Source organism: Globicephala melas, chromosome 2 (genome assembly GCF_963455315.2).
Source record: "Globicephala melas chromosome 2, mGloMel1.2, whole genome shotgun sequence".
Lineage (NCBI taxonomy): Eukaryota > Metazoa > Chordata > Mammalia > Artiodactyla > Delphinidae > Globicephala > Globicephala melas.
The window spans coordinates 101814549-101842506 of record NC_083315.2 but is presented as its reverse complement, the minus strand read 5'-3'; the positions used below and the strand labels follow the sequence as shown (position 1 = coordinate 101842506).

At 39.2% G+C, this 27958-nt stretch overlaps 1 long non-coding RNA gene and 1 gene segment (V, D, J or C); one reads left to right on the top strand and one right to left on the bottom strand.

Moving 5' to 3' along the window:
* Positions 1-11753: 11753 nt before the first annotated feature.
* LOC132596672 (T cell receptor alpha variable 8-4-like) lies at positions 11754-12473 on the bottom strand. The segment is given in 2 exon segments: positions 11754-12100; positions 12216-12473. Coding segments are annotated over 2 exon segments (605 nt in total).
* Positions 12474-17701: 5228 nt separating this feature from the next.
* Positions 17702-27958, top strand: part of LOC138842555 (uncharacterized) — a 165433-nt gene continuing 155176 nt past the window's right edge. Inside the window, exon 1 of the long non-coding RNA XR_011377247.1 lies at positions 17702-17823. This is a non-coding gene — a long non-coding RNA (uncharacterized lncRNA). The remainder of the gene's footprint in view (positions 17824-27958) is intronic.

Below are 27958 nucleotides of genomic sequence, written 5' to 3'. Positions count from 1 at the left end.
GCCAGGGAATTCCCACAAGTGTGTAATTTTTTAAAGCTCCCCGATGGTTTTGTTGCAGCCAGTCTGATGCCAGTTTATAAGATTTCATTTGTGATCAGTGTCCTAGACCGAGATGGTCATCAAAGATCAGGGAGTAGGGCTTCCCTGGTGGCGCAGTGGTTGAAAGTCCACCTGCCAATGCAGGGGACACGGGTTCGTGTCCCGGTCCGGGAAGATCCCACATGCCGCGGAGCGGCTGAGCCTGTGAGCCATGGCCACTGGGCCTGTGCGTCCGGAGCCTGTGCTCCGCAATGGGAGAGGCCACAACAGTGAGAGGCCCGCGTAACATAAAAAAAAAAAAAAAAAAAAGGTAAGATTTTTTGAGTTAAAAATTTTTAAGACTTTTAAAATTGATTTTTATTGGAGTATAGTAGATTTACAATGTTGTGTTAGTTTCTGCTGTACAGCAGAGTGAATCAGTTATACATGTACATATATCCACTCTTTTTTAGATTCTATTACCATGTAAATTATTACACTCTTTTTTAGATTCTATTCCCATGTAACTCTGTTCCCATGTAGGTATTCAGTAGAGTTCCCTGTGCTATACAGTAGGTTCTTATTAGTTATCTATTTTATATATAGTAGTGTTATATGTCAATCCCAATCTCCCAATTTATCCCTCCTCCCCATTTCCCCCTTGGTAACCGTAAGTTTGTTTTCTACATCTGTGACTCTACTTCTGTTTTGTAAATAGGTTCATTTGTACCATTTTTTTTAGATTGAACATATAAGCAATATCATATGATATTTGTCTTTCTCTGTCTGACTTACTTCACTCAGTATGACAATCTCTAGGTCCATCCATGTTCCTGCAAATGGCATTATTTCATTCTTTTTTATGGCTGAGTAATGTTCTATTGTATGTATGTACCACATCTTCTTTATCTGTTCCTCCATTGGTGAACATTTAGGTTGCTTCCATGTCCTGGCTATTGTAAATAGAGCTGCAGTGAACACTGGGGTGCATATGTCTTCTTGATTTATGGTTTTCTCTGGATATATGCCCAGAAGTGAGATTGCTGGATCATATGAGAGTTTTATTTTTAGTTTTTTAAGGAACCTCCATACTGTTCTCCATAGTAGCTGTATCAATTTACATTCCCACCAGCATTGTAGGAGGGTTCCCTTTTCTCCACACCCTCACCAGCATTTATTGTTTGCAGATTTTTGGATGAAGGCCATTCTGATCAGTGTGAGGTGATACCTCATTGTAGTTTTTGTTTTGTTTTGTTTTGTTTTTTGCGGTACGTGGGCCCCTCACTGTTGTGGCCTCACCCGTTGTGGACCACAGGCTCCGGACGCGCAGGCTCAGCGGCCATGGCTCACGGGCCCAGCCGCTCCGTGGCATGTGGGATCTTCCCGGACCGGGGCACGAACCTGTGTCCCCTGCATCGGCAGGCGGACTCTCAACCACTGCCCCACCAGGGAAGCCTCCCTCATTGTAGTTTTGATCTGCATTCCCCTAATAATTAATGTTGTTGAGCATCTTTTCATGTGCCTCTTGTCCATGTGTATGTCTTCTTTGGAGAAATGTCTATTGAGATCTTCCACCCATTGTTTTGACTGGGTTGTTTGGTTTTTTGACATTGAGCTGCATGAGCTGTTTGTATATATTGGAGAATAAGCCCTTGTTTGTGCATTCATTGGCAAATATTTTCTCCCATTCTGTGGCTTGTCTTTTCATTTTGTTTACGGTTTCCTTTGCTGTGCAAAAGCTTTTAAGTTTCATTAGGTTTCACTTGTATATTTTTGGTTTTATTTTCATTACTCTAGGAGGTGGACCAAAAAAGGTCTTGCTGTGATTTATGTCAGAGAGTGTTCTGCCTATGTTTTCCTCTAAGAGTTTTATATTATTTGGTCTTACATTTAGATCTTTATTTTCATGTATGGTGTTAGAGACTGTCCTAATTTCATCCTTTTACACGTAGCTGTCCAATTTTTCCAGCACCACTTAATGAAGGGACTGTAGGACATTCCTTTTAAGATTTCTACTCTACACAACTGCTTTTGAAATGCAAATATAAGAGGCAGTTACAATACAAGATCACTTAGCAACCACCCATTACCATTCACATTTTAAGACACTGAGAAAATGGGATTAGAGGTAGAAGGAGGAAATTTGAGGGAAGGAGTATTTGGGATTGTGTAACACTGATTGAAAAAGAGGGCCTGGAGGTTTCCAAAATGTGCCACATGATGGCAAAAATACTTTTGAAGGAGTGGTGCAGTGAAGGGCAAGAGCAGAGAAACAAGATAATTCATAGTCTGCCTCTCACAATGTCCTTTTAAGAGCCACTAATTATTGATCTTTTTGTGGAAAGGACTGATGGGAGGCAGGTAAAGCTTACATTATGGTAATTGAGCTGTTCCATGCTTGAGGTGTTAATAAGACAGAATGAGGATTAGCACAAATTTTGTGACATATCAGGCACCTTAGAAAGTAAACAAGTGTACCATTAACTCAGCTAACAAAACGAAATTAAATGACTTCATTAAACGGTGTAAAACTGCATAATATTCAAAAAGAGGAAAATCACAAAAAGATTTCACAACCTTCCTTATTCAGAACAATACCTGTAATATAATATATATTCAATAAATATTTAATGAACAAATTGAAAATCCAAAAATTCACGCATATTTTTACTAATTTTTGAATCAGATGTCTGTGAATTTCCTTAGTCAATTCTTCTAGCTCATTCTAATCACAAAATGGCAAGGATTTTATGTGGCTGTTTTTTGTCTTCAATAAAATATTTGAACCCAAATTTTCAGGGATAAGGTTGTTTTTGATGAATGATAGCTCTAGACCTGGTCTACGAACCCAGAGAAATATGTTCTTAGAAGGAGTGCTTTCCCTCTAACCCTATACCTGTGCTGCCACAGCCCTAACCACTTCCTGTCTGTGAAGGCAATTCCCTGCCCTGGTCTCTATAGCAGGCAGATGTATGAAGCCGAGCCCTGGGTTTTGGTATACCTGCCTCCAACACGCCTCTCACTGTGGGCTCACTCAGTGCACAGAAGTATACTGCAGAGTCCTCCAGCTGTGAAGCTGAGATGGCAAGTTTGATGGATTTGTTTGCCTTCTGGAAATTCAGTGAGTAGCGACCTTCTGTTGCATTTTGCTGGTTATAAGAGTCCTGACGAATAAGGAGAATCATCGCCCCACTGCTGGGCTGCTTGTACCAGTATAGACTATAAGTGAACTCATTTGTGTCATATATGCAATCCAGGGTCACAACCTCCTTCTCCTGCACTAATATTACTGGTTGGTCTTGAGTTACCTTCTGGGCAATACTGGATCCTAAAGAAAAAAAAAGCAGAATCAGAAGTTTAAGAATGAGTACTGTGGAACAAAGAAATTCTATTTTACACTCTACTGCCCCTTCTTCCCAGGGTGCCCATAAACCACCTGTTCCCCCAGTCCTTAGGTCCTAGAGGGGTACAATCCCACTGGGGCCATCCTTACCTAGCCACAGTGAAGCCATGACCACCTTCAGAAGGCTGGAGAGAAGCATGTTTGAGGTCTTCCTCTAGATGGAAAGTGTCTTCTTCAATTTCAAGGCTCTGCAAGGTGAGGTGAGCCTGACAGGGTGAGGGAAGAATTGCTGAGCTATGTGTTGCTGCTGCCCCGCAACAGGAAACAGGGGTTTCCTGGAGGAGCAAGTTGATGTGGGTCATGTCAGCTTCTCTACGGACTAGGTGAGAGTCTCACTCAACCCAGACTTCCTTTTGCATTAACCAGCAATTCAACTGATGGCAATTACATCTGAAAATAAACGCGAGGTAAATTTGTTATTGAAAGGGAGATTGATGATTCGACCAAATGCTGTGTTTAGTTGTTGCGTCTGCGATGGAACTTATTTTAAAATACTACATATAATGGATTATGGAAACAACCTAAGATGTAATGATCATGTATCCTTACACCTTTGTATGCTTTTCTTTCACCTAAGGTAGAAATAAATCACTTTATGATAAGAAGGCAAATCTCTTTAGACTAGTTACTGCAGCTTTTTCAACCTATGTATTGATATAGCAATCAATATAATTATTCACCACAACATCTGTCCAGTTACCTATCTTGGGACCTAATAGCAGGAGAAAAGATAATCTCCCTTTGCAGAAGACTAGAATGAAGCTTGCAGACATGGAGTCCTGTCACAGAGGTCCCCTTCTCTTCTCTGTTAGTTTTGACATCCCAGCTCTGTTCAGAAAGGCCAAAATAGATGCCAGAGTTTGGACATTAGGTTATCAAACCTTTGAATTTATATTTTTCCCATTAACTCAATTGGGACCCTAAAAGAGCCACAAGAAGCCCGTATATTCTGTGCGCCCAGCTCTAAAGGGAATATATTGCAGGTGACATACACCTCCATAAGACAGCTGATCGTAAGTTCACCACTGATTGTAATAAACCTTTCTTTGTGTATGAATGTAAAAGGAAAGCCATGCCTAAGGATATTACTAAACAACATGACAAACAACAAAGACCCATTGCCTATCATGGCCTACCCCTTAAAGTTCAACAAAACTTATACTCCTTGTCTCTAAGTAATTACAGCCTTGGCTAAATTGGTTGAAGCATCTTCAGATCTTGCTCTGGAATCTCCATTTAAATCTGATGGTACTACATACAGTACAAATTGTTCTCCAATCTAAAACACTCAAACTTTGTCTACCAGTTAGTTGACTAATCATAAAATATTAATTTCTCCACATATTATTCAACTTTGTTACACTTCTCAATTAAAGGATCTCATGATTGTACTTCTGTTATTCAAAATGCCTTCATGCCCGGAACAGGTCTTTTGGACACTCTCATACAAAATTCTGAATTGACATATTTTTAAAATAATCTTACTTTAAATATTGAAAAGAAAACATACCAAGCTGGTTATGCAATAGCTACTCTAAACTCCCTTTAAAACCAATCATTAGCAGGAGCAAAATTAACTCAAGTAGCTGAACTTGTGGATCTCTCTTGGATATATTAAATTACAAAATGTATACATATAGTGTTAGTTTTATATATATATATATATATATATATATATATATACTTTTTTTTTTTTTTTTTTTGCGGTATGCGGGCCTCTCACTGTTGTGGCCTCTCCCATTGCGGGGCACAGGTTCCGGACGCGCAGGCTCAGCGGCCATGGCTCACGGGCCCAGCTGCTCCGCGGCATGTGGGATCTTCCCGGACCAGGGCACGAACCCGTGTCCCCTGCATTGGCAGGCAGACTCTCAACCACTGCGCCACCAGGGAAGCCCCAAGAACCTTCTTAAGTACAAGTGAAGACTAAGCAGATAGGTCAATTAAATGGAATAGCAAATCAATAATTAAGCCTAATTGTATACGGAAATTTAGTATATTTTAAAGACAGTATCTCAAATCAGTGGGGAGGAATGAGTTCTCAGTAAGTATATTGTGACAAGTGTGTTAGTGAGAGTGTCCCATTTTATTTTACTTAAAAAATTTTTTTTCTTTATTTGTATTGTATTGTATTGTATTATTTTTGGCTGTGCTTGCAAGGCATGTGGGATCTATTTCCCTGACCAGGAATTGAACCCATGCCCCCTACAGTGGAAGTGCAGAGTCCTGACCACTGGACTGCAGGGAATTCCCTGTCCCATTTTAGACCAGGAGACTTTAAACTGGGATTCCTATACGCTTGAAATTATATGAAGGTTTGCCAAGGTTTATGCAGGCATAGATAATTCTAATGGAATCTAGTCATGTGTGTGTGTGTGTGTGTGTGTGTGTGCGCGCGCGCGCGTGTGTGTGTGTATGGGTTTGTGTATTAGAATTTTTTTCCCTAAAACTGCTTTAGAACATGCTTGAGATCCAGATATCATGCTGCCTCTTTCCCATTTCACTTTCCACTCTTAACTTTCCCTTAAAAAAACCTCCACCATCCTGAATCTTACTATGATACATTGCTCCAGAGTCTAAAATCTCCAGGGTACCAAAGAAGTAAGCAATTCATTGGCTCCTGGCTTCTGAGGGAAAGTCCTGAACAGCTAGGCAAGAAATATTGCAAGACAGGGAGGTGTTTTAACTAGGCAGCAACTGCGAGACAAGATTCCTTGATCTTATCTATCTATCTAACTATCTATCTATCTATCTATCTATCTATCTGTCATCTTAGAATTCAGAAATGAATTGGTGGTCACTGAAACCCATCGTGTAACATCATTGTTTGAATTGAAAAACAAAGTCAAACTTTTTATGAGAAAAAAATAAATCTTATGTGGCAGGTTTGTTTGACAATGTGGGGTATGGGAGAAACAGAAGAATTAAGGAGGAGTCCCTAGATTTCTGGTAAGGTGAATTATATTGCCTTTTTTTTTTTTTTGAGATGGAAAAGAGTGAAGGAAGAACTTATGGGGGGAAATCAGGCCTTATGTTAAGGATATGTTAGATGCCAATTAGATATCCAGTGTAGATGTTACATAGATTACAGTATATATGAGCCTGGCTTTCAATAGAGAAGGTTGGGATGAAAATGTAAATTTGTGTGTCATCAATGTATAAATAGTAATTAAAGCCATATCCCTAGATGAGATTGTAGGGGAGCTAAAGCTTTACCTGTTCCCTCTTAGGTTCTCCATCTGGACCTGAGAAGTAAGTTGACATACAACAGGTTAACAGGAGAAAAGCATAGAGATTTTATTTAATAATTTTTACATGTACATAGGGGTCCTCATAGAAAAATGAAGACCCAAAGTGGCTAGGCTTAAGTGCTTTTATACTAGTGGCCTGTTTTGGGGTGGCATGTCCTGAACCCCTCCAAGATCATTTGAAGAGAATAAATGTTTGAGGACTGAGCTCTGAGAAAACACAACATGTAGACACCAGCAAGAGGAGGAAGATGTAGGAAAAGGAGACTGAGCAGGAGCGGTTTGCAAGGAAGAAGGCAAACCAGGAGAATGTGGAGTTCCAGGATCCAGGCAAAGATGGTGTTTCAGGGAGAGAGTAGCCATAATGCCACATTCTTCGGAGACACTCAATAAGATAAGGAATGGTAATTTATCATTGGATTTGTGGATATAAAACTCACTGGTGGGCTTCCCTGGTGGCGCAGTGGTAGAGAATCCGCCTGCCAATGCAGGGGACACGGGTTCGAGCCCTGGTCTGGGAGGATCCCACATGCCGCAGAGCAACTAGGCCCGTGAGCCACAACTACTGAGCCTGCGTGTCTGGAGCCTGTGCTCCGCAACAAGAGAGGCCACGATAGTGAGAGGCCCATGCACTGCGATGAAGAGTGGCCCCCACTTGCTGCAACTAGAGAAAGCTCTCGCACAGAAACGAAGACCCAACACAGCCATAAATAAATAAATAAATAAAATTTAAAACTCACTGGTGACCTCAGCAAGAGTGATTTCAACGGAATGGTAGGGATGAAAATCTGACTGTAGTGGGTTCAAGTAAGAAAGGTGTTAGGGAGTAGAGATGATACATTGAGAATACTTTTTGGAAATGTTATTTTATTGTGGTAGAAGTCACATAATATAAAACATACTATTTTAACTGTATTTAACTGTACAGTTCAGTGGCACTAAGTACATTCACATCGTTGTGCAGCTCCCACCATCATCCATCTGCGGAATTTTTCACCTTCCTAAACTGAAACTCTGTCCGCACTAAACACTAACTCCCCATTCGCGAGACACAAGGAGCAAAAAGACTATAACCTGTTTTTACCCACTGAACCACTAATTCCAGTTCTAGGATGCTGTTCTAATAAAATGATGAGAAATTCAAATTCAGATTTTTATTTAAAGGCGTATACCATAATGCTATTTAAAATGATGAAAAACGGGGAATAAATAATCAAGATATCCCCAAACAGGAAAATTATAAAGTTAAGTGTGGTATATCTATGGTGTAGAATAGTAGAATAATCAATTCAAAGTATGAATACAAGGTATTTTTAATGACAAAAGTGAGTGTTAATAAAAAGGACATAAAATTGTCTCTATAATATGATGTAACAACGTGCAAAATTGTGAAAAAGATAGAAATAAGTAAAAATAATGAGTGCTTGTCTATGTGGCAGAGTTGTGGATGTTTTCAGTATTTTTCTAATTTTTTCCCATCAGAAATTCATAAAACATACATAGGATTAACCTGGTTCATATTTACTATAATGAAGGTAGACCAGTGATGATCTGTATCTACATAACTCTAGTTATTTTGACTGAAAAATGCTTCTCAGCACCATAAATTCAGCTCATAAAATAGTACAAAACCAAAAGGCTCCCCCCACACCTTCTTCTGTATTAATTATGGATCTATTTGTTGTAAATGACAGAATCTCAACTCATGCTGGCTTGTTCCCAATGAGAGTATTTTGACTTTTGCCGTTGCAGGCAGAGCTGGATATATAGGCTCTGATGATGCTCTCAGATCTGTCTTTCTTCATATGTCTGCATTGTCTTTCTCTATATTTTAGGCTAAGGTGTGAATGATGTTCCCTGAAATGGTCCAGTGATTAACTTCCACAGCTCACAATGATATGGCAGCTCTACCGTGTAGAAAAAAACTCGAAAACCACAGATATCCACTTAAATGAATATGTCTGCAAAGCAGATGTGTTCATGGCTTGCATCTTTGTGCTTCCCCTCTTTTCTAGAATGGTTTCTAGTTTTGAGAGTCTGTGAACCTATTCTAATAACTCTTTCAAATTTCAATGGTAATGATAGATTAAAGCAAATCTTGAATAGTCTCTTTTGGACAAATCTTCTCTGTCCATGGTCTATTCTTATTTCCCCTCCCTTTCTCTTAAATTCTTCTTGGTCTCTTCCACCATTCAAGACCCCAAATATAGCATTACCCAACATTTAGTTGTATATAGTATATAGCATTACCCAACATTCAGCACCAAGAAAACGTTTCCTTGATGAAACAATGGTGAGTGGGACTATTCTAAATATTTGGGTTGCTTTTCTGGGATGGATCGTAGACATTTGATGAAAATAAAATGTACAAACTTTGACTGGAAGTTTCCACATCTCTCACTGCATCCATCACTGAGTGTTACAGAAAGTCTTTTATTCAATAAAATAATTTCTCTTCCTCACTCTTCTCAGTTTCTACTTTTGAAGAAAGTCTCTCTCTTTCTGAACGATGTGGATATAAACTAAATCACCAAACGGTGGAATAACAATTTTAGTTTTACTACGGTGTTGTCATCTATTTTTTATGTGCTTACTTGGTTCTCAACCCTGCACCATTTAATAGAAAAATGGAGCTATAAGACCCCTAAAAATTTAGTATATTGCTGCCTGAAAGAATATCCTTTTTAAGTACATCAAACCATGCTCTTCTAAGAGTGAGCCAAATTAGACAACAAACATGTTTGTGATGATAAAAGGCCCAGTGGGGGTAAATTAGAAATTAGCTTTAATGTTGAAGGCCTATCTGCCTGGCTTATCCTTATGCAATTCAGTACCCTGAAGAGCAGAGAAGTAGATGGGAATATATCTAAACTCTACCAGTACAAGTACTGAGGAGGGCAAAATCTCACATGCATTCAGGAGTTATTTTCAGAGAAAATCATGCGAGGGTTTTTGCAGCCAGATGAGGAAGAGAACAAAGTACAAAGCAAAGCAGAATGTAGTTATTTTTATTTGTTTGGTCTGTATTATTTGATTTAAAAGTTTGTCCTTTACGGGAGGTTAATGAAGGCAGAGAAGCTATTAGTCTCCCCCTACGTCTAAACAAAACTCATGCTGCAAAGTGATCATAAAATTGCAACACATTGGGAAAGTGTTTAGATTTTTCCTTTCCTGCAATATGGCGATTAGTTGGTGGTAGAATTGCTCAGGGAAAACGAAATTTATTTGTTCATTGAATCAATCATTATGGAAATCCAGTTTTTCTATACATTTAGAAGTGTGCTTGTAAAAGTAAATCTTTGATATTATCTACCAGTTTAAATTTAGATTAATAGCTCGTTCTAAAAAACAATTTCAAGATATTCCTTAATGTTGCTTATGCTAAAGACAGGTAATCTCATGACAGTTGTATTTTTATCTGGAAAGAAACCCAGTTCTGAGCTGTGTGTGGCCCTCTTGGGTGAACTACTGCCTCAAGCTAACATTTCATATTATCTCACAGTACCATCCAATAAAAATTGTCCCTTTCAGTAATATTAAAAACTAATTTGCTAAACTCTTCTTGCTTATTGTTTCTTGATCTTTGCTCTTAATAAGTTTACCCTGCTTGGAATGTGTTCTCCTACCATTGCCCTCACTTAAATTCCTACACATGCGTCAAGTAAAAATTCAAAATCCAATTTCCATGAATTTGGAAGTGATTTTTTTTTTTAATCTGTGGTGAATTTTACAAGCTTTTTGGTTGTTCAGTTCTTTCACGGTATTTTCCCTCATTTAAAACTTAAAATTCTTAGTTTGGTGCAAAATCATATTGTTTTGTAATCGTTTCTGCAAATCACTGGAAAATGGACATTCCACTTTTCTTTGACTAGTTCCTGTAATGAGGAATATTTTACACCTCAAAGCAGTCTGTTTTGTTTTGAAAAGCCTCTAATTGTTCATTTTTCCTTACAGGGAGCTGAAATTAGTTTCCATACAAATTCTAACCATTGGCTATAAATTTGCCTGTATATATGGGTATAAATATTATCAGCCATTCATTCTTTCAACATTGTTCAGTGAATGCGTATTGGTAAAAAAAAAAATTGGTATCTTCATAAAGCTTAAATCTAATGAGAGAGATATTCCTATGACTGTTAGGTAGTAAGCTCTTTGTGTACAATCATCATTCATAAAATATTTTTATATTGCCTAACGAAGTGTGCAGAAAGGAGGAAACAGAACAACTTCAGGTATGAATTCTGAGAAACATCATTTTGTGTGAAAGTGAGTGCCTCCTTCTGTGGGGTTGTGAACAGACTGAACGTGGGCGGCGTCCCCATGATTACAGAGTAGAAGGTGGAGTCTGAGCCTATGACCTGCACAGAGATATGTTCTTCTTAATGGTTGGAACTGTCACTCTTGCTGCGTGTGTGGCTGTGTTAAAAATAGTAACCTCTCCCTCCTGGCACTTGTGGACTGGGGATGCTGCTCCACTTTCTGTTGGCTCTCTTCCCTGTTCAGAGAGAGGAACAGACACAGAATACTAGACATCAACTCTCCACTTATTCAGTGATTCATTTCATTTTTTCCAACTTTCCTGGAAACAAGCAAGCAAAATTTACTTTTAAAGGACTAAAACAAGACCTGAATAAATGAAGAGGCATATAATATTCTTGGGTAGGAAAACATAATATCCTAAAATGTCAGTTTCCAATGTGATTCCAACCAGAATCCCATTTGTTTGAACCAAACTAAATAGGTGAGAACAAATACCTTGGAATTGTCAACTATATTTTGGAAAAGAATATTAAGATTGGGTTTTCTTTTTATGACATAAAAACTTACTCTGAACAAAACAGTACAGTATAGGCACAGCCTGCTCAGGTGACACTTCCAAGAAACCACCCACCAGCCTCAAGACCACTGAGAGCACTGAAATTAAGAAAACAAGTCTTTGCAAAAGAATAAAGAAAGAGAAAAGAAATCTAAGATGCCCATGAGAACCAGACACTTTCAGGATTCTGTATTCTCTGTACTGTTTGCCTTCACAGAACATGCCAACATCCTGAAAATAACATAGGCTGAGACCCTGAGTCTTTAAGCTACTAAGTCTCAGGAGATTTGTGTTCAGCTCCCACTGTAGTCTTAGTCACTGTGTCACTCAGAGCACAGAAGTACTTGGCTGAGTCTTTCCAATGGGCTGATGTTTTCCTCAGGTGGAAGGACTTCTCACTCCTCCTAAATTCAGCCTCAAAACCTTTGATACCTGAGACAAGGCTGTTTCCAGATGTGTACTTCAAGAGAAGCTGGAGTCCTTGATTGGGGTACTGCACGTACCAGAAGAGATAGGACGAAGAAGAAGATGAGTAGCTGCACCTCAGCTCCAGACGGGCTCCTTCAGAGACAGTGATGTGGCTGTCAGGCTGGGTCACCGACTGGGCTCCGGCTCCTCCTGAAACATCAATGCTGAATCAATGAACTCAGCCAGAACAAAAAGTCTCTGTTCAAAGTCAGTCCAAAGCAATGTTCCATGTGTAGAGAAGAGAGTAAAATGGAACAGTACTCACTCAGGAACAGGAGCACCTCAAGCATCAAGGTGAACACCAAGGTCATGGCAGAGCAGTGAGGAGGCAGTGAGCTCCTTTCTGGGAGATTCTCCACAAACAAAAGTCTGATGACTGGTGGACTTGAACCCAGGTTGCTGTGAGGTTGAGAAGGAATGACACAGGATTTAGATTTCTGATGGACGTTGTAAGGTGTGTGGGGAGAGAGGCTGTCTTAACAAGACTGCCTGCCTCGGGCGTCTGAGATGCTTTACATGTCATTGTGCAAAAAGTGGTGTCCGAATATCTCTTTAAACTGTAGGGAAGGAAGGTTTTTGTGCGATTATTCTGATCTTATATAGAAAAACCATTTCCAGTTTACACAACAGCCCCCTCTATTGGTCAGATAGAGAAAGAAAGAGCAGTTCACAATTTTTGTGAACCTTCCTCACCTCCTTCCTGCCAGGAACACAAAAGTCTCCGAAAGGAGTGGCAAGCACTACAGAAAGTGGCTGCTCTGAATGTGGTCTGCAGGTGAGTAGCATCTGCATCACCGGGGAGCTATTCTGAATGCAGAAGCTCAGGCCCTACCCAGACTTCCTGAGTCAGAATCTGCATTTTAATAAGAATCCTTCGCACATTAGAATTTGAGAAACATTTGTCTAGATGAAGGAGGTAAAAAATATCTTTTGGATTTAATAATAAAGAGATCATCCGTATTTCTGAGAAAAAATAGATTGGTTACAGGAGAGGCATGTATGAGTTTGGAGGAATATTAAATATTTTTTCAGAGGAGCATGCTTGAATATTTTAAATGATGGGAAGAAATCAGTAGCAAGAAAGTTCTGAAGAACCAGACCATAGAGTTTGGACGATCAGTGGGCTGAGGTGCCAGAGAAGTCAAAGTGAATGGAGTGGGTGAAGCGTTTGGACAGAGGCGCACTATTTAAAAGGAAGAGAGATATCTTTTTTATTATTAGGGGAGGGAAAGTGAATTATATGTGTAAAAGCAGGAATGTTTCATGTGGAAAGCAGAAAGTTGAGGAAGATTCATTTAATGATACGAGTTGTCTTTATGGTCACCTACCATGACTCATCAAAATGTCCAGGAAAAGCTGTACTAAGAGCAAAGAGAGTCAAAGGAGATATCGTAAAGTATAGAAATGATACGTTTTAAAAACATACAGAATTTTCACGCACCATTTCATTTACAATTGATGTTAAAAACCACGAATATATGGAGACAAACTTCTGTATGGCTGTGTTGATACATATGCTTAGATGGGGACACATTGTCCTCCTGGGATGATGGTTTAAGTAAGAACCAGGTGTAAGAGTGGGAAACATAGCCATGTGTTGGCTTGAGGGATATAATGAAGTAGAAGTATCTTCAAGTGTTCCCGTAGTGGAAGGTTTCCAGCCCACTCATATAAACCAGCTTCACAAACCAGCTGTCATTAATCAGTGCACTTGTCAAAAGTAAACTGTGGTCAAGCTGTAGGCAGGTCTACTGAATGGTTCTTGTAAGTCAGGGACAATAATAACAGCTGGGATTAAAGAATAATATGTATGGGCCCCTATCCTTGAGGAATTTGCACAAGTGAAGCGTTAAAACCAAAAAATATTCTCAGCATAGTAGATACGTGCTATTGCAAAACTGTGCACAGAACACTAAAAGAGGGAGAGGGCAAATAAATACAATTTATGTAACCTGGAAAATCTTTTTAAAAGTAAATGTGACATTTACTGGGTCCTGAAGATTGAATAGGATTTTGCCAACTTGAGAAAGAAATATTTATAAGAAGAAAATATGAGAGTGAGTTCATTTGATATGGCTGATGTTCAGAAATCTTGGTGTAATACTGGGGAGGAAGATGAACACTTACTGGAAGTAATACTGTAGATGGCCACATAAACCTTGGTTTTTACTTTTGGGTCATGGGGAGCCATAGAAGGTCCTGAAATAGAACAGCAATCTAATCTGATATGTATTTTAGAATGATAACTTCAGGGATAGATTTGGGAAGTAAGAACTCATGGATAGCGGATACATTTAAGAAGTTATTCCAACCAACTCAGTGAGAGGTTATGAGCACCTGGACCAGGATAGTAACAAGGCAAGTAAAAAGAGGTGGTTGGGGCTTCCCTGGTGGCGCAGTGGTTGAGAGTCCGCCTGCCGATGCAGGAGACACGGGTTCGTGCCCCGGTCCAGGAAGATGCCGCGGAGAGGCCGGGCCCGTGAGCCATGGCCGCTGAGCCTGCGCGTCCGGAGCCTGTGCTCCCCAACGAGAGAGGCCACAACAGTGAGAGGCCCGCATACCGCAAAAAAAAAAAAAAATGTGGTTGAATGTGAGAAATATTTAGAGACAGAATTGATATGACTTCATATATCAGTCAACTTTGACTAGGGTAATGCTCAGTACAAACAACCTCACAATGTCAGTGGCTCAGAAGAACAAAGTTTACTGAGTTGTCCATGGTATGTTAGCTGTGGGTCAACTGCAGTCCCAGCACTCTGAGGCTCTGCTCCTGGATACAGGACGATTCCGTTCTGCTACTATGAGTTATCTTTCCATTCTGAACCTTGCATCTTCTTCACATTATGGATAAAAGCTGAAAGGACAACCACTACCTGGTAAATGCAGGGAAGAAACAAAAGAAGACATGCCATGTGAATATATTTAGTTTTAGCTATGATATAACATACTTCCTATCCACTCACATTCCATTGGTCAAAGCTGGTCACATTGCTGTGTCCAAAGTCCACAGTGAGGCCAAGTATAGAAAATATACTCCAGCTAAACATTAGCACAGTAAGGGTGAGAGAGCATGAATAGTCAACACATAATACACTCTAATACTCTTGGAAATGAGCCACATGAGAGTGAGCTTATAGGGCACTCGGATGTTAACTCCCTTACGGAAAAGAAGGTATATTCACTTCAAAATCTTTAAGAAAGTTTTTTGTGAAGACCTAGGAGAAATCAATAAAAACTTATTTGCTTTTCCCATTTCTCTTCTTTGTTCTTTCTTTTTGTGTTGAAGAACATGCCTTCAATGAAGTAGGATATAGCAACGAGTGGTGAATATTACCCTACTTTAAATTATTTTAGAAAGGTTTGAGTAACTATCTAGTTCACTTGGAATCATGGCAAAAGAGGAGGCTAGGAATCTGATCAATGATATGTCCAATATACTGGTGGGAATGGAGGTGAGTGATGTGTAATGACAGTCCTGTTAGTTGACGGAGGTACAGTGACTGGAACGCTTGTTTATCTATCATTGCATTTACCCCTGGTTATAGAAAACACTGTAATTCATTGAATTTGCCTTTTCCACCTCACACATGGCTCTTTCTCAATGCTGGTACCAGAGCAGCACCAGGCACAGGCTTGGGCATGGGCTGCAGAGGCTGAAGGGCCCTGTGTGCAGGCACAGAGAGATGTGGCTGAGTCTTCAGCCTGGGATCCTTTGATGTACATGCAGCTGTAACACTCCTTAGTATTCAGAGTGATTCTTACTTATCCTTCCTCCTTTTCATCCTCATTTAAAGTCATTAAAACAGGTCCTTAGGGCTTTTTCCAGCTTCCCATCTATACCAGTGTAAAGCATAAAAAGAGCTGGAAGGGAAACTGCAGGTGAAATTGGTGCTCCCTCCTTCCTGAACACGCAGAGATGGAGAAATCTGTTCCACACTCAATATGCTGCTCATTTCTGTTCACAAAGACAGGGTCTGACATACACTGATCTCTCTACAGAGTATTCATTGTCTTCACACGTTCCCAGATAGAACCTAGAGTTACGTGACTACATCCCCCTCCTTCTCCATCACTGCCACATACTGTTCAGAATGTCTTCAGCAGCCCCTGGACTTAAGGCCAAGATGAAGTCACAGGATTAACAATGGAGCTGGCAAAGGATTCCTCTCCATTTATCCTGCCCAAGTATCCTCAGCAGAGGAATATTCTTCTTCAGAAAATAGGATTCTGCATCTGGTTGCCCAGCCAATCAGAGACAAGACCCCATACAAGTCCTAGAAACACACCAACAATTTCTGACCTAGACTCAGTTTCCTGTCACTCAAAAGGAGGGCTCAAACACTGCTTGCTTGAGACCAGCTTCACAAACAGTGAGGACATCCCCCATGAGTCCACAGCACAAAGAGAGCTGACAGCCATTCAGAAGTCGGCTGCCCCATCGTGCACTGTAATTATTCAACTTGAGAGAGATTGGGATGGCAGTTTGTGGCAGGAAAAACACTTTGGTTAGGAATCTTTTATATGAACTTTCAACAAAATCCTTATATTATAAATGTGCACACATACCATGTGCTAAATTATCTATTGCTTTATGTACATTGTTCGAATACAGAAATCACACAATAGAATTACTATCATTCCCAATTTACCAACAGGAAAACTAAAGCTGAAAGAGATTGAGGAATTCACTCCAGGTCAAACACCTGGTAATAAATATAACACATATCTATCTGGTAAGGAGTCCATGGTGTTTGGAATCTGCCATTCCACTTACATTTGTGATACTCAGTAAATGTTTTAAATGGTAGAGAAGATATGTTCTAAAAATAACAGGAGTCTGCTTTTTGGGTTTCTTTCTACTAGCCAAAAAATGGAACAACTTAAATGTACTGAATGACTCCATTTACATGAAATGTTCAGAAAAGGAACCTATGGAGATATAAAGTAGATCACTGGTTGCCTGTGGCCAGGTATCGGAACAGGGATTAACTATAATTGAGCATGAAGGAGTTTTTTGTGGTGATAAAAGTGTTTAAACCTGGATTATTGTAATGGTTTCATAAGTCAGCTAATTTACCAAAAATCACTGAACTGTACATTCAAAATGGATGAATTTTGTGGAATGTCAATTTTACCTCAAATAGCGTTGTTTAAAAGTAAATAAGAATTATGTTCTATCTTGCCCGTGTCACAGTCCAGGAATAATGCTAGTTTGATTGAACATACGCATATTAGTTTAAACAGTCATCTTGTGCCCAGAATATCCTTAAGAGATCTGAAAATTATGAAAGCAATACTCTCTGTTCCCTGTGAGCTTAAAAAACAGCTGGAAAAAAAAAAAAGACATCCAGGGGAAATTTAACAGTACAAGATAGCAGTAATTAAGATTGTTCAGAATCTAAATGTACTTCTGGAAAATTGGCAGTGTAAATTGACTATATAACCTTCTTTCCAGTGAACAACTGAAATAAATAAAGGAAAGAGCATGGGGAAGGAACTAAACTCAGGGAACAGTACCTTCCACACACTCAAATAGTGTTCTGGAAAGTGGAACAGGATTGGAAGATATCTCAATGGCTAACCTCTGACTTTCCTTCCCAAGAAAAGAGATGTCACTGTGGTTAATAAAGGAAGTCCTGAAAAAGCTCATTAGTGTCTCCCAATTTAGAAATGCAAAGCCTGAGGTTAGGAATGGACTGCTAGAGAAACAGAAACTAGTACAAGTAAAGTTCCTTTTTTTTTTCCTCCACATCAGACCACTTGATGAATAGGGTAGTGTGGGTATGACCACACCATCATAAAGCCTACTTGCTGTGAAGTGTATTTCTGATGAAAATACTGATCCATTGAAAAATTCACCTGGATATTGGAAGGTATGTATCCAGAACAAGACAGGCATACCTCCAATAGCCTTGACATTCATGCAACTAGTAAGGTAGAATCCTGTAATCTACAGCAACCCACCTTACCTGAAATCGAGGAGAAGCCAATTGATCACTAGATATATTGCATAAATTAAATCTTAGATGAAGTGACTTGCAGGATATACATATTGACAGTTCTAGATAAACACACAAAGTCCAGTTTAAGCTTTTATATCAGTGTTTGAATAGCATGGACTCTAGAAATAATTTTATCTTTTGTACATTTATTTTATATATATACACACACACACACACACACACACACATATAAGTTGAGCCTCCTGCACTAAGTATTGTTCACTCATAGAGGATTCTGTAGTGAAAGGATATAAAAGGCCTACAGTGCGGTAGGAGGAGGAAGAATTGAATGAATTAATTTTTAAAGAAAGATAATTATAGATAGTGATTAGCACTTAAAAAAATACAATATTGTATTGAGCTAGAGAGTTGTTCTTGGGGTGAGGGAAGGCATCTGCTCTAGACAGGGTATGGAGAGAGGGCTCCACTCCGACACTTATTCTGTAACACCAGACAAGGTATCGAACCTCTCTCATGTTCAATTCCCTTTTCTGCAAGTAGCCAGTATCTTTCTGGGGGTGCTGGGCTCAGCACTGGCATTCATCATCTCATTCACTTCTCATAAGAACCCTGCATGGTAGATTCTGTCAATATCCACATGGTAGATATGAGGAAATGGAAGCATAAAAATTATTAAGTCATTTTCCAAAGATCACTCAGCTACCGAGTGGTAGATCTAGAAATACAACCCAAGTCTTTGGTCTCAAGCACTTTGCTACACTGTCTCCCTAAAGTAGGATGGACCCAACCTTGAAGGGTTCCAGTAAGAATTAAGTGAGAACACACATTCAAATCACCCAACACAACACCTTCCCTAGCTTAGGCACTCAACCAGCTGCAGGCAATGTGCAGAATCTTGCGGGGGGGGTGGGGGGTTGGGGTGTGGATGGGGTTGGGGGGGCATGTTGGGAGACGGAATCTGAAATTGCAGAGGAATCTAGCCCAAGATAAATTTCAATATTTTTTTGAGATATATGTAGCAGGTTATCTAGCAGATTTCATGTGTTATCATAAGTATCCATGGTCTATCATGTTCTTACTGTTAATGAGAAGTCAATTCATTAAGGTGTCATATTGAGAGATTGGGTGGGCATATTATAATATGAAATGAGTGTACCACCCAGTATTTGCTACAATTGTTTATTTTTTCCCTTTATTGACTCTTGCTCCCACTTCTCAGGATATTGCTATACTACAAGAAAGGACAGAGCAGTAGACACAATTATACTTACCAGAGAAGAAACCCCAAATTTGCACAACAATTCTGAGCTTTCTTTCCAAGGTAGCCTATAACTCTACAGGCAAAATCATCTCATGTGTTGTATATGTCATTTGAAATCAATCACTTTCACATCTGGCTAGCAAAAGAAAACAACCAGCCAGTTCTCCTGAATCCTCTCTCTCCTGATTTCTGCATTGGGAAGTTTACTGACTGGTTCAGCAATGGCAGCTTCTATTGTGACTAGGCTTCACCACAATTTTACCCAATGTCACTAGAGGGCAGCAGCGAGGCCAGTGTAGGCATCACAAAATATTTGAGCAGGACACCAGGTGGCAGTGCTTCAGCTTTCTTTCTTGCTGCATACAGTGTGCTAGAGCCTGATTCTCAAGGAAGGAAAATAGAAAGATTAAAGAGATAAAACATTCCCAAAGGGGTGACATTTGAGCAAAGACATGAAGGAATTCAGAGGTTCACCATGTAGATATTTGGGGGCATAACATCACAATAGAGAGGACAAAGGCAAGGAGCACAGGTCTTGATATAGAAACATGCTTGGAGCGTTTAAGGAATAATATCTTTCCCTGTAGCCCCTTATTCTTCCCAGCACACTATTGCATAAGGAACTTGCTAAAGCATTCAGCACTGTTAACTGATTAGCGGATGATTTCCTCATCTATTGATCCTGGGGCAATTTGTGCCTAGGTTTGGCATCTTCTTTCCTAGTTCCCTTTAGGTTCCTGTTTAAACCAGTAATGTCACCATCACTGAGACATCCAGCCACCCTGTGGTGGGGCCAAGTGCTTCTCCATAGTTCAAACCTTGCTCTTTAGGAGCCCCATAAATGCTACACTCTGGCTGGCAATAAAAGTTAGAGATGATATTCACAGTTAGGAAAGTTCTTTCTTATTTCTGAAAAATTAAAAAAATTGGAACAATAAAATCTATCTCATAGGGTTTATGATATTTGAATTAGATAATGAATCTGAGATGCATACTACAGTGCCTGACATATAATAAGCCCAATAAGGACCAACTTTCTTTTTTCTAGTAAAACTTTCCTTTCCTTCAATGTCTGGGTCTGTGTTCTGTTACTGCTTGTTGTTTTCTCCACATCAGTTCAATGATGGGAGCTTCTAAGAAATTTACTTAATCACTTATTTTCCTGGAGACAGTCATTATTTTTCCCTCTCTTCTTAGGTCCTATTCTCCTAGCCATACTGATTCACTCAGGATGCTAAAAGGACACAGATGAGGTTTTATTTTCATTTCCCTAATGAATAATAATAATATTCCCTGATGAATAATGATAATTTTTGTATATTTATTAGCTATTGGATATAATATTTCTTAATTGGATCTCCAAGATTTTGCCATTCTTATTAACTCTTTTCTTATTGATTTACATGAGCTTTTAATATATATTGCATTTGAGTCTTTATCAGAAATATGCATTGCAAATACAGTTTACCATTCTGTGCCTTGACTTTCCCCCCTACTAGCAGTGATTTTTAACAAAGACAATTTTAAAATATACTTTCATGTTCATAAGAAGCCAGTTTCAAAGTTTTAGTTATTTGTTTTAACACTTTAAAAATGTTTTCACTTGGTGACTTCTGATGTGAAATCAGGCATCATTCTTAATGATATTTCCCAGAATACAATATATCGATTTTCCCTGGGTATTGGCAAGATTATTTCCACTTAAATATTTAAGTGGATTTGCCTTCAATGCCTTGCAAATTTCTGCCAAAACCACAGTGGTGGACTTGCAGAATTCCTTATTCATCTTTATGGTTTTCCACATAGCATTGCTCCTGAATAAGAAACTTATTTTTTAGGAAGTCAAGTAGAGCAGTAAGTGAAGGTACTTGCTATGAGCAAATAGGTTATGGAATGGGTAATGGAAATGGTAGTTATAAATACCACCTACAATCATGTGGTCATTTGCAGGAACAAGAACTATAATACTTATGACAATTTCTTTTTCATTTTGATATGAATATGGTTATGTATACATTAACCATTTTTAAATCTCTCCCCTACTTGTCTGCCTGTGGTAACATATGATGTGCAAGTATAAGTTTATCTCATATCTCATTGTATCTCAGTGGTTAAGATGCAGGATTCAATGGGACAGTGTAAATGAGGTATAAGAGGAAAGAACACCACCCCAAAATGGATAAATTAACTGGGTGTACTCTCTTCGGGAGAGGGTTAGCTTGGTTTTGGTTGAATGGGGAATAACTGCATCTTATTAACAGGAAGCATAGTTTTGCTGTTGTGTTTATTTGAAAGTTGTGTTGTTAAAAGAGGTATAGATGGGTGACTAGTTGACATAGAGGGTACTGTAGTAGCTTTGTAGTGTCTCAACTATCTGGAAATCTATGTCCCAGAATTTGCTTCCCTGTATTGTTCTGGGTTAGGGTTGGCTACAAAAAAGACTTGCGCAAGGTTTAGAAGGTAGTTGTCATGAAGTAGCCACATTTTTTATGCTCTGCTGGTTGGTGCAGGGCTCCAGGAACTGGGCAACTCACACATGTGGCTGCTGATGAACTAGCTCATCTTATTGTTGACTCACAACTCCTCTACCGCCCACCCGATCTCCTCCTCATCTTCTCTTTGTCTTGGACCAAGTATGCGTGTAGCATTAGGGTAAATGACACCCACATCTCCTTGAGGTCACCCACCATTGTGAGACTGAAGGAGGTGAGAGACAGACAAGTTTTAGTGTGTCTTTGTGGGTACCATTGTCCTCATGGGTTCTGGTATCCGTACATGTCACAGTCTGTCCATGCTTTTGTCCACATCCAACTTTCCTTCCCAAATGACACTCTAACAGTGAATTCAGGCTCAACACCAGATGCAAAGATAACAGCTTTGTATAGACCCCTCCACCAGCTCTACCTATTGCCTGAGTGCTATTCTCTACAGTGAGCCTCTTATTCTAGATCACTTGTAATTTGCTTCTCTGATTGTACCCTGACACAAAGTCTAAGAGGAAAGGACTAAGGAAATGATTTTCATGACCATTTCAGATAACTAGACCCAGGTTTGTGATGTGAGTGTCTTTAGGTGGAACTGCCACTTTAAATTATTATGGAGCAAGTTTTCAACTTTAGACAATTTTACACATGTTCTGTGTGATGGACTTAAAGTCAAAAATTCAAGACTGAGTATGTATTAGTAGAAAGTTACTCTGGACATCTGTTCCCAAGTGAGATAGCAGGAGATTTTATTTAGAATTAAATCTCCTGATCCAGACCACAGATTAAGCAACCACAGGACTACCATTTCTTGTCTGGCATCTGCAGGTGTGCCTTTCAGCGTGGCTCCCGCAGCAAGGGGGCTCTCTCTTATTGAGCTCTGGGGTTTTTGTTTGGCTTTTCCTATTACTTCAAGCACTGTGAGGTCCCAGAGAGCACAGAAGTAGTTTGCAGAATCTTCCACCAGTAAGGCTGAAATGGTGAGGCTGATGAATTTATGTCTTTTCTGAAAGTTTACAGAATAGCGGCCATTCTTTGCATTTTGGTCAGAAGAACTCTGATGAATAAGGAAAGTCATCTCTCCACTGGGAAGCTGCTTATACCAAACAATAACGTACCAGCTCAAGCTTGTTTCATACAGACAGCTCAAGGTGACCGCCTCCCCTAGCTGACTGGATATGGCTGGCTGGACTTGAGTAACTTTCTGGGCCGCACCAAATCCTGTGGGAAAAAATCAGAAAACAGAGCTGAAGTAGTGAACAAAATAATGTAGGAATTAGACTAATTTAGGACCCAAAGAAAAACCAAATTGAAATCATGATAAGCTTTCTTTTCTCCAATCCTCCTTTCCTCCCCAAGTCCATGTGAAGTACCATGTGCCTGTGTGCAGTCCTTTCAACCTGAACATTTGTACCCATATTTGGAACCATCCCTACCAGAGAAGATGAAGGCCAGGAATACCCAGGGCAGGCTGGAGAGCACCATGTGGCAAGAATTCCCCTGCACATATGTTTTCAGTTCTGCCTCAAGCTGAGAGTTCAGTGTCTTTGAGGGCCTAGCAGCACATATACATAGTACCTGGGTTCCTGTGTCACTCCTCCAAACAGGAAGTAGGGTGTTATGTTCATAGACCACGTGGTCAGTGCACAGATGGGGAAAAAGTCTGGCTCACCACAAAACTATGTCTACTTTTCTTCCCACGGTAATTGTTAGGCAGTATCTGAAAAGGAGCATGGAAAAATTAGTATTAAAGTTTTGAGCTGAGGGGAACTACAGATTAAACAGGTTGACACGTGTTGATAATTATTCAGCAGAATAATTTTGCCAGTCCATTTAAAATAGAATTTAGTATAGGGTATGCACCCTTCTTGTAATCTACTTACTGGCCATTTATTTAGCCTCTCTTTACTTTTCTCCAGTCTGAATCAGTGGAGTTCTTTTAAAACTCACAGATTTTCAGCCTTCTTGGTGAAAGGCAATATTATCCAGAATAATTAATGTATCTCTTTTTTTTAACCGGGTTCTAGGGCTCTATTTAGAGTTTTCACTAAATAAAGTTACTTTAACATGAAATGTTAAAAAATCAGCCCCTCAGGTTTTCAGAATCTATTCAGTTTTTTATGTTTTCATGAAATTATAACAGGAATAATATATTCTTTTGAAACCTGACATTGAGTCTTATTTATTAGACTTTGAGGAAGATCAGGATATTCCGGATATTCAGTCCTGTTGCCTCCCCAGGTAGAACTGTACTTAGTAAATCGTGTGTCCTATGCTTGTCTTGATGTCACATTTTCTATCCCATTGGTCCAAAGTGTTCTGTCTCACTTGTGAGGAGCTGATTATTTTTCTCTTTGTAAAATAAAGTCAAGATAAGCACGCCAGATCTTTCTGTGACACAATGCTATAATGCACTCCTACAAAACATGTTATCTACAGGCTGTAAACACTCAGTACATGTCAATGCCACAGAAGTTGGTAACTGACGTTTTGTATACTGTTACACGTTCTTGTGGAATGTAGCTGTCAATCTTCCATTTGGTTTCATTGTTTTAACGGAAGAATTAAAAGAACCAAAGGCAAATAGACAAGTAGAAAAGAAAGTACAGACAAGGTCTCTAAAACAGTGCTAGTCCTTTGACTTTAAGGTCAAAATAACTCATTAATGAGTGTCGCAGGGCTGAGAGTGTATTTTTAGTTGAGACATCTACTCCTCTGTCCCATTTCACCTGTGAGTGCTGACAAGCAGCTGACGCCCTGGTTTGCAATTATGTGTAGCTAAGCAGAGGAGAGCCATGAATGCCCACAGCAGCCTGGGGAGCAGCATAATGGCAGGATTTCCCCCTTGTTGAAATGGCCCTGCTCTGAGTTCCTGACAGTAAAGGTGCAAGGTCCCTCAGCTGCACTATAGCAGCTGTCTCTGAAATGTAGTTTCTGGCTGGATCAAGTCTGAATGTGTATAACACCCAGGTTGGGAGATTTGGCCTGTCTTAAACATTGTGCTCCCTTTCCTTGTGGTTTAATGATAAATGATTATATATAGTAAAGGACAGTCCAGTGATCAATATTGAAGGACATATGGGAAGGAGATTTATTACTTCAAATTTCCAAATTTAGTAAATTAATCTGTGATGGAATCTGAAGGGCTTACCAGAAACAAATTCATTATGAATCATGCTGTGTTTGCAAATATTCATTCATGTTCTTCTGATTGTTTTCTTGCCTCCAATTTCGATTCTAAGGTGAAATATGTTCACTGATCCTCCACTTCCCTACAAAAGATAAGCCAGAAGCCATCACCCCCCTTCCTTCCTACTTACCCGCCAAATCATGGGAACTGGTAACTTCACAACAGCAAATATCGCTCAGACAAATGAGAACAAAACAGGGTTCTGACTTCTGTTATATCTCCAGTTGTGTATTGGAATAACAAATGGTAGTGGCAGTAAAATCATATTCACTTGTGATGTAACTCTATGCTTAACTTATTAGAAGTTGTAGGAAGCAAGGCTCCACAGGTCCTCTAAATCCAAATATTTGGCCATGTGTTTGTCATGAGTGCACATATATTGTTTGGTGCAATTCTATAATTATCGTTATAGTTGTCACGAAGACAAATTTTCTCATAACATACTGCTTAATCAGTGAAAATATAAAAACTATTAACAGTATAAATGCTTTCCAAAATAAAAATATTTCCTTCTCTTGACATTGAAGGAATGAAGATTCTTTTCCATTTTATCCTGAAATTTCATCTAATGAAGTTGTTTATGCCAAATGATCAAATTTCAAGCATTTTATTTTTGTTTCAGCACCTCATAAAGAAACCCCAATGAGAATAACTGAGTTATTCTGTTGTAGATTGTCTTCAGACTCTCCTTGATTCCTTTATGGGAATTCCAAGTTCACATATCATATGAGGGCACAGAATCACTACTGGGGTTCCCAGATCTTCCCTAGTCCCTCCCTGTGACATCCTTGATGACTGTTTTCTCATGCTGACCATGCATTCCCATCCAGGCATTATATCTTATTTTAATCTTGTATATTTCATTCAGGTGAAAGCTACTCTACTCATATATACATTCTACTCCGAATTTGTTATTAAACTGTTCAAACTACTAGAAAAAAAGCAAAACGAACTTTGAGAGCCAGAGGAATTCATATAGTGACATCTTTGTTTTAAATTTTAAACCATAGTCATCATGCTGTACATTGCATCCCCAGGAGGAATTTATCTTTAACTGGAAGTTTGTACCTGTGGAACACCTTCACAGACTCCCACCCCCATCCCCACTGATTCTGAGAATCGCCAATCTGTTCTCTGTACCTATGAGTTCTGCTGTGTCTGTGTGTCTGTGCCTGTGCTTTAGATTCCACATACAAGTGATTTCATACAGTATTGTTTTAATTTTAATTTTCATACAGTATTTGACTTTGTCTTCACTTAACATTATGCCCTCTAGTTTCATCCATGTTGTAAATGGCAGGGTTTCTTTTTTTTTTGATGACATTATCCTTGTTCATTCATCTGTCAATGGACACTTAGGTTGTTTCCAAGTCTTGGCTGTTGTAGATGAGCTGCAATGAAGAGATATCTTTTTGAGATGGTGCTTTTATTTCCTTCAGGTATATACCCAGAAGTGGAAATCCTGGATCGTATAGTAGTGCTCGTTTTAATTTTTTTGAGGCATCTCCATACTGTTTGCCATAGACATTGCACTCATTTACATTTCCACTGACAGTTCACAGGGTTCCCTCTTGTTTACATTCTTACCAACACTTTTTTTCTTTTCTTTTTGATAATAGCCATTCTGACAGATGTAAGGTGATACCTCATTTTCATTTTGATTTTCATTTCCCTGATTATTAGTCATGTTGAGTATCTTCTAATTCACCCATTGGCCATTTGTATGGCTTCTTTGGGAAAATGTTTATTCAGATGATCTGCCTATTTTTTAATCAGATTGGTTTTTCTATTGATCTTATGATATTTTAATATATTTTGATATTAACCACTTAGCAGATATATAATTGGAAAATATTTTCTCCCATTCCCTAGATTGCCTTCTCATTTTGTTCCTGGTTTCTTTTGCCTCACAGTTTGATGTAGTCCCACTTGTTTATTACTGCTTTTGTTGTCTTTGCTTTTGGTGTCAAACAAAAAATCATTGCCAAGACTGATGTCAAGGAATTTGTTCTGTATGTTTTCTTCTAGGAGTTTTATTGGGTTAGGTCTATGTTCAAGTCTCTAATCCAATTTGAGTTGATTTTTGTGTATGGTGTAAGATAAGTGTCCAGTTTCATTCTTTTGCATAGGGCTTTCCATTCTTCTTCACCCCATTTATTGAAGAGACTTTCCTTTCCTGAAAGTATATTTTTGGCTTCTTTTTCATGAATTAATTGACTATGTACACATGGGTTTATTTTTACTTTTGTTTTTTAACATCTTTATTGGAGTATAATTGCTTTACAATGTTGTGTTAGGTTCTGCTGTATAACAAAGTGAATCAGCTATATGTATACATATATCCCCATATACCCTCCCTCTTGCATCTCCCCGCGACCCTCCCTATCACGCCCCTCTAGGTGGGCACAAAGCACCGAGGTGATCTCTCCGTGCGATGCAGCTACTTCCTACTAGCTATCTACTCTAGATTTGGTAGTGTATATATGTCAATGCTACTCACTCACTTCGTCCCAGCTTACCCTTCCCCCTCCCTGTGTACTCAAGTCCATTCTCTACATCTGCGTCTTTATTCCTGTCCTGCCCCTAAGTTCATCAGAACTTTGTTTTCTTTTTTTTTAGATTCCACATATATGTGTTAGCATACGGTATTTGTTTTTCTCTTTCTGAATTACTTCACTCTGTATGACAGACTCCATGTCCATCCACCACACTACAAACAACTCAATTTCGTTTCTTTTTATGGCTGAGTAATATTCCATTGTATATATGTGCCACATCTTCTTTATTCATTCATCTGTCCATGGACATTTAGGTTGCTTCCATGTCCTGGCTATTGTAAATAGGGTTTCAATGAACAGTGTGGTACATGCTTCTTTTTGAATTACGGTTTTCTCAGGGTATATGCCCAGTAGTGGGACTGCTGGGTCATATGATAGTTCTGTTTTTCAGGAACCTCCATACTGTTCTCCATAGTGGCTGTATCAATTTACATTCCCACCAACAGTGCAAGAGGGTTCCCTTTTCTCCACACCCTCTCTAAAATTTATTGTTTGTAGAATTTTTGATGATGGCCATTCTGACCGGTGTGAGGTGATACCTCATTGTAGTTTG